The sequence below is a fragment of the Amblyomma americanum genome, chromosome 8 (genome assembly GCF_052857255.1).
Source record: "Amblyomma americanum isolate KBUSLIRL-KWMA chromosome 8, ASM5285725v1, whole genome shotgun sequence".
In the NCBI taxonomy this organism is placed as follows: Eukaryota; Metazoa; Arthropoda; class Arachnida; order Ixodida; family Ixodidae; genus Amblyomma; species Amblyomma americanum.
The window spans coordinates 21,586,467-21,594,639 of record NC_135504.1 but is presented as its reverse complement, the minus strand read 5'-3'; the positions used below and the strand labels follow the sequence as shown (position 1 = coordinate 21,594,639).

The 8,173-nt window shown below is 45.7% G+C and overlaps 1 protein-coding gene across 1 annotated transcript; it reads right to left on the bottom strand.

Moving 5' to 3' along the window:
• Positions 1-1,955: 1,955 nt before the first annotated feature.
• On the bottom strand, positions 1,956-4,401 carry LOC144101074 (uncharacterized). The gene has a single exon (XM_077634081.1). The coding sequence runs from the start codon at positions 4,291-4,293 to the stop codon at positions 2,884-2,886; it is 1,410 nt and encodes a 469-aa protein (XP_077490207.1). The 5' UTR covers positions 4,294-4,401; the 3' UTR covers positions 1,956-2,883.
• Positions 4,402-8,173: the final 3,772 nt, after the last annotated feature.

Sequence of the window (8,173 nt, the reverse complement as noted above, 5' to 3'; positions counted from 1 at the left end):
GGGTTTGTGAGAGCAGGAAACGGTGTGCAGATATCTGTGTGATTAGAGCGGCATGCACAGCGCCATATCGTCGGAGGTTGCACGGCGGCTATGGCAGGTACGTGAATCACGCTCTTCTAATTTAATATTCGTAAGTACAATAGGATATATACAGGTCGGTTTTGCGATAGGCAGGAAATTGGGCGCGTCCAAACAAATGGAAGAGTGAGCCACACTCGAATAATATAGAATGCAGGGCGTATAGGGGTTATTGGTGTGACGTCACGGGGGCCACTTTGTTGTCCAGCGCGCAGCATATGCGATGCAGGCCGGTGTACGTGGAGGCAAGCAGATCAGACGGGCTCGCGGCGGTTTTCTGGCGATCTCCACGAAAAACAAAATGTTGGCCGCTGTGACGTCCCTGAATATCCTCTGTAGTGAAATTGACAATGCCTTCTGTTTTGGCCAGGCATTACTGGTTATGAAAATGCAGTAATGTGTGCCAGAGAGTGGCACTCAGTGCAGGGTCAATACGAGAAGGTCACGTCTCAAGCAACGAATGTGGTAAGCGATTATACACGCTTTATAAAAGAGTGCCTAGTAGAGGAGCCAAGGATTGGTAATATACCGCGCTATATATAGTACTACACCAGGGTGGCCAAATCCTCCTCTGGTGAGGCAGTGCGTTGTCAGTTCTATATATATATATATATATATATATATATATATATATATATATATATATATATATATATATATATATATATATATATATATATATATATATATATATATAACTGTTGCGAGGAATGCACTATGCACAAGAAGTTATATATAGTTATGAAGTAGACTGACATAAGCTTAAAAAGCATAACAAATTTTTACTGACGTTTCGACTGCAGGCCAGTCTTCTTCAGAGTCCCTGAATAAGAATTCTAAGAATAAGAATAAGAACTCTGGAGAAGACTGGTCCCCATTCGAAACGTCCGTGAAATATTGTTATGTTTTTTAAGCTCATGCCAGTCTACTTTATAAGTGTGTCGTCATCTGTGAGCAAAATTTCCACCAAGGATTGCTTCAAGGTAAGAAGCCGTTGAATACGGGAGTTGTAATTTTGGAAAGTTAGAAGGTCACGTTACTTCTTAACACGTTAGTATATGTATACTGCTCTCGGTGGTTCCCGGAAAATATCCTTCAGCCGCTCACTTTGCATTAAGATATTGTACTGTCTTTTCAGAAAAGTCTTACATTGGGCATGCACCGCTGCCGAAGAAGTTACGATGAGGTTAGTATGTTGTTTCATCGTACTCTCTTTAGTTTTGTTAGCAATTGGGCCTTACGGCGAAGTGTGTCTGCGCATTTAAGGCGTCGTCATGTTTGCCGGGTATTTTTGTTTCGTAAGATCTTCCCGGAGGTTTGCGCAGTACTGGTAGAAATCTGATGGTTCAGAGCATATAGTATTGTCAAGCGGACCGCTTGGCTTATAATAATAATAATAATTGGTTTTTGGTGGAAAGGAAATGGCGCAGTATCTGTCTCATATATCGTTGGACACCTGAACCGCGCCGTAAGGGAAGGGATAAAGGAGGGAGTGAAAGAAGAGAGGAAGAAATAGGTCCGTAGTGGAGGGCTCCGGAATAATTTCGACCGCCTGGGGATCTTTAACGTGCACTGACATCGCACAGCACACGGGCGCCTTAGCGTTTTTCCTCCATAAAAACGCAGCCGCCGCGGTCGGGTTCGAACCCGGGAACTCCGGATCAGTAGTCGAGCGCCCTAACCACTGAGCCACCGCGGCGGGGCACCGCTTGGCTTAAACAATGCTTGTTTTGCTAAGTTTCATGTGGCTACAATTAGAATGGAGGTACTGAACAAACTTCGTAGCCAAGTTTGCTCACAAATGACATACAAGTAGCGGTCAGCATGGCTTCCATTTACACAGTAAAGATAAAAGGGAACTACACATACGACACCGATAATGTAGTTTATCTTCTTTATTGTTCCTGTGGCGCCTTCAATACATTGGACAAACTGTGACACATTTTCGGTTTGCGTTTTAATAACCACGAAGCTCATAGCACCAGCCTTCCTAATTTGCCATTATCCAAATACATGGCCATTCCCGGTAACCCATTCTTTAAACTAAAACCTGCTGTTTTGGAATCCAGATTTTGATCACACCATGATCGAGAAGTCAGGGAGTCATTTCTAATATATAAATTCAAAGCTGCTTCGTCAGGCATAAAGGAAAACGCTGGAAAATCAACCTGGCAATTATAATAGCGTCCCTTTCGACGGGCTCGGAAAAAATCTGTGGGGTAGTGGCGGGCGTTTTTTTATTAAACTGCGTAACGTCGGTGCATTACAACAAGTTCATTACATGTTTCTGTAACAGTAAATTGCATTATTTGATTATTGGCTTGTAATATTAGTGTATTTCCAGTATTTCTTGTCACTGCATGTCATTCACTTCTTACTTGCATTATTCTATGGTTTTGTATAAGCACTGCGGGCCGATACTCTACTGTGCAAAGTTTAAATTTCGCCATGTGGCATTGCTTTTGTTACATTTTTGACGCTCCGCATTCTAAAGAACTATGGAACAGACATTCACTACATGTAATCACTGCTTATTTGCGCCATTGTAAACTTTTGCAATTGCCCCCCTGACGCGCGCCTTATTTCGTTTTTTTTACGACATATTAAGAACTTCTGAACTCGATCGCCAGAGAAGGTGACTTGAAACATGCACAACCCACAGCCACCACAATCGCACTGACACATTTCAAGGTAGTGCCGAACAAAACACCATCAAAAGGAAAATGGCTGCATGAAAGTATGATTTGGCTATGTGGAAAAAAAAATAACGCGGCATTACATGTTCTGCAATCAGAAAACCGTCTACTAGGCTGCAAACTCGAGCCGCAAGCGTAGTTTGTTGTCTGCGATGAAGCCGCCTTCCTGCAGTGTTCGAATAGGCATCTCTATCAAGTAGCCAGCGCACACCACGTCCTTATTAACACCTAAAGGCTGCCGTCCTCCTCTCATCATCTTCAACGGCCCGCTTAAAGTTGCACTTGGTCTGCAACCGCTGGGATGAACAAAATGCAGACTCGTCGCTTTTTGCATGGGCCACTGCAAGAACCGGTCAAACAGGCCTTTGATGAAATATAAACGAAGCCAAACAACATTCGACAGCGGAGAGCAGCATAAGCGGGGAATCATCAGGTACCCGTAGTGATAGCGAGCGTCGCCATCGTTACCTGTGAAATAATCCATGGAATGATCTGATTTTAAACAGAAAGCTTTCCAGTCATCTATGGTCCATTCGTAGGGCGTTGACACGTTGAACACGTCGCTATGGATGCTGAAAGACACATTGGCCAACAGTTCCAGTGCCTCCGCTTCATCCAGTAACGGGGCTGTCGGTTGTGTAGGCGTAGGCTCATGCAGCACAGGAGTCAGCACGCACTCGTCATTCAAGGATTCAAGAACTTCGCCCTTCAGCCCTTCTACGTTTTGGTTGCATTCGTCAGAGACGACTTGCCCTGAGGGCGCCTCGCTTTCGGCCATGACATTCACGTTGCATGATGAGAACTGGCCCAGCTGCTCTGCGATCGAGGCCTCGATGTGAACCCGGCACTCCGCACTCGTCTTTTCAACGGCGGCCGTTGCAACACTGGCGACAGTCGAAGACAGCGCAGCCATCACACTGTTTATATCGAGGCCCTCCTGGAATGCATCCAGCTTCGCATGCAAGGAGGCATTCTCTTGCGAGATTTTTCGCAGAGCTTCCTTAACTTCCAAAAATGCGTTGGCAAAGTTGTCGCCACGCTGTTGCTCACGTGTGCAGGACGGTGCGCATGCGGACTCCTGATGACGCGCGATGTCCCGGTGAGGTACCTTCTCGTTGCACCTGGGACAGCTCACCACGTGGAACTGGCAAACATTGGCGAAGTGCTCAAGCATGGCGGAGGCGGAGTCCTCGGCGTCGCAGCCGTTCTCCACGTTCCAGCAGTGCACCTTTCGACCGAGAATAGTGTCCCTGCTGAAGGTTGACCTCAGCACATCTTCCTCCTGGAACGGCTCTTCGTCTAGAGGGCAGTGGTCGCGTTTGGCGCCACTGCGGTCGTAGCACGGCTGGCACAAGAGGTGGCGGCAGGGCAACATGGCCGCCGTGGGAGGTACGAGGCCACAGACACTGCACACTCTATTCGACGGGAACGGGTTCACGAAGCAAGTCGGTCTCCAGTCAATGCCGCCGCCAAAACCGAACACAGTCTGGAGGCTTCCCCGACGCATGGGGGAAGGCATGCTTGCGCAGCACACAACTGGAAATGTCTCTCAGCGAGCGGAGCGTCACCCGCCACTGATGGAGTGAAAGTTATCAGGGCTATCAGCCAAGGCGACGGCAGTTGGAGGGGTAAACACTCAGATTCGCAGCTCTGGCCGTAGCAGATGGGCAGCGAAAGCGTGTGCGTGACGCTGCGGGAAACGCATACAGTGAACGGAATTCCGTACCCGTCGTTCATATTTCTGATAGACGACGGGGGCTAGAAGAGGCTTTGAGCAATCTTTCTTTTTCTGCCGGTCCACAAACACATAGTCCACGAACACACCGAGGAGATTGGAGATTTTTTGCCAGTTTTCCTGAAGGCCGCCATGGTACTGCTCGCGGCATCTGGTGCGCGAAGCTAGAAGCACGAGTTGGCGCGGATATGTGAACGGATAAAGTGCATTAGACGCAAGCTCTGCGGCGGTTTAACCAGAGCGAGAGAGTCTGCCTAACGCAGCGCTTACAATGTCGGCAAAGCTACTGCAAAGGTATTAACAATGACGTCAATAGAGTAGTCGGCCAGCCATGTGGCATTGCAAACCTACGCCAAGCATTCATAGCCCAGCTCCAGAGGAGGAGGTGAAAAAAAAAAAAAAACGAAATGAGCGGCGACGGATCCGACGATTATGAACGAAATACGAACAAGTGTCTATGCTGAACAGGACTGAGAGAAGCTGTCGATGCAGCTGTTGCGCTGTCACATGCCTCCGCTGTTTGCTGATATTTATTCGCTCTACGTGGAAAAGGTTCCAATGCGTTCCTACGCTATCGCGCTCGTCTAATTCGGCCTTCGACTGCTTTGTTCCCGGTTCCTGGAACAAGGCAGGAAGCACACAAAGACCAATCAAGGCTGATAAGATACGCGCGGGGTTTGCTGCACAAACGAGCAACCCGTATCCAAGACGGAACCGGTACAGCGGCGAAGTCTATCTGGAAACTGCACACGCTTAACCCTTGAAAGCGCTTATTACACGAAAGTGTAGCCTGCAAACTGCGAGTGGTTTCTGGGAGTGTGGAGCATCTATAGAGTGACTTCCTGGTTTCAGAGGAATTCAGTACTCCTTATATTCCAAACAGTGTCCTTCTTTATGTCGACTAGCCAGCAAATTAAATAATGTTTATCGAAACAGTTTTGGTTAGGAAACACGTCATTCTCGATTTTCATGCACTTTTGTGTTGGCGCCCGCAATAATATTTTCTTCGGTTATTGCGTATATAGCGACATGCGCACATTCCAAATACGTCGATTCATATCATTCTTGTACTCATCACAAAAATCCTGGCGCTTTTGCGTTATAATTTCCAACCAAGTGTACACCTTCCAAGGAATTTTATGCCTGCGCCTTAAATCAACGAATATCATTTCGGGCAAAAGCGTTTATTAGTTTTGGGTTCACGCCATCTCCCCTTGAATGTTCTGCGCAGATAATTGCAAACCTCCATTTCATTCGAAGATTTTCAAAAGAGAAAATTTTTCTCCCAAGGCTATACGTTTTCCTGACTAGTGCACTCTTTAAAAAATAACTATGTAATAGTTTATGAAAACATTATAAACTCAACCCTCAATTCATTTAGGAAAGCGATAACAGAAGCAAATTGGAGGAATTGTGTTGGAAAATTAGGACATGGCCAATGAAGCATATAACACATTTAACAATATCTTTAAACACTTGTATTTGATTCATTTTCTTGTGAAAAAGTAAATAAAGCTGTAAGATATCGAAATCGTGAATAGCACCAGAACTACACCCGAAAATCAGAATAGGAGACAAGATATACCAAAAGCTTCTTAGTGCTCGTACACTAGAAGACCTTATCTTCAAGAATTATCCTAGCAAACTGACTAAAAAACTGCGACCTCCGAGAACTGAGTATCACCATGCTCTTCTAGATGTGAAGTCTCGTCGGTCTGTCTTATTATTGACTCGCCTAAACTCGCTATTACGCGGAACTAACTCGCATAGAATGCCGAGAAACTTGCATGTTAATGGACAGGAGCTTTTAGAGTGAGACCTTGCAGATGCATTTAATAATTTCCTTACCAATACAGCTATGAATAGTTGTTCATCAGACGCTTTAGACTATATTCTAGCTAAAACCGATAAATCAATATTGCATACCTTCTGTCGATGCATATGAAAATTGCGGTATAAACACACTTTTCTGTTCGAACCTTAATTAGTGTCAGTTAGTTGGGGGAACAGCCTCTGTCCCAAAACTACAGCGCATTCATTTGCTGCAGAAGTACGTCCGCGCATCTACAACGAACCATCATATAATAAAGTAATTTCATCTATACAGATAGCGTCGCACAGCAAAATTTACACCTGAGGTACAGAAAAATCTAACTAATCTTCAAACTTTCCCACTACTGCAACATAAAACGGCGCATTATACAACACGATCTCCAGAAAAATGAGTTATGCCTACGATTCATCTCAGTTCCTGCGAACAGCAGCTGCGCTGTATGCGACCTTCAGTCTTGACTAATTACCTAATGAATGACAAATATATATCCTATATCCTATTGCGGATATTCAATGTGTGTATTGTTTGATTTTGGATACGTAACTGCGTAATTTTAATTCGGTTGACCTAATGTAAAGAACACTTCATTAATTTGAAACCTTAGTTCCTAGGTACCAAGTGATCTAAAAAAGACTCACATATTTATTTTTTTACGACTAATACCCTATACGAACACATGACAACTTCACCACAGAAGTTTTGGCGGTACATGGGTGATTCCAAAAATTCGGTAAAAAGCACTCTTAACTGGAAACGAGTGCAGCGAACCTCAACTGGTTGCAGAAGCATTTAATCAGTTCTTCCCAAAATGACTATATATGAAAAAGGCTGGTCCTCCAGCCGAAACGTCGTGAATTAAATCCTGTTATGTTTCTTCAATTTTTGGTGGTTTTATATTATATTGACCAAATCAGCTGCCAGAAATCACTTTTGGTTTATATATATATACGCACCTTCATCTCTAGTCGTACAGCTGAAATTAGCTTTGGATCTCTCCTCTCTGACTTTGTAACCTTAGGTAGCAATGTCACCACCCAAGGATCCGTTCTCTCCCCCTTTCTTTTCAATGTCGCCTTGCTCACGCTACTTTCAAAATTAGACGCCATCCTCCGGCTATTCCATACCTTATATGCAGACATCGCCCCCTGGGTTTCAACAGGCAACAATGCTGAGGTTGAATCCGCCCTTCAACAAGCGGTGGATATCACTGAGCGCCACGTATCCGGAGTCGACATCTGGTGCTCACCTCAGAAGTCCGAGCTGCTGCTCATTCGACGTCAACCCGGCCTCCACGACCATCCTCCCATCTGCATTACTGCTAGCGGCCAACCCATACGTGAAGTATCCACCATTAGGGTATTGGGGCTTCTCATCCAGAGCAATGGGAGAAACACCGACACTCGGGCTAAGCTCACAGTCTCTGTCTCGCAGACCAGTCGTCTAATACGCCGCATTGCTAATAAACATAAAGGCGTGCAAGAGGCTGACCTCCGACATTTGTTCAGGCGTTTGTTATCAGTCGCCTCACATATACCCTCCCTTACCTCTACCTCAGCTGCCAGGAACGGGACCGCGTTGACTGCCTTATTAGAATGGCATACAAGGCGGCTCTCCACCTCCCCCACCGGACCCCCACGTATAAAGTACTGGCATTAGCGGTCTACAGCACAGTGACGGAGCTTTCGGAAGCTCATCTCACCGCTCAGTACGAGCGTCTCACCCACACCTCCACGGGACGTCACATACTCGACAAGCTTGGAATAAGCTTCGAAACGACCGTCGCCGACAAAGCCCAGCTTCCGTCCCATATCCACAGCAACTTTATCGTTA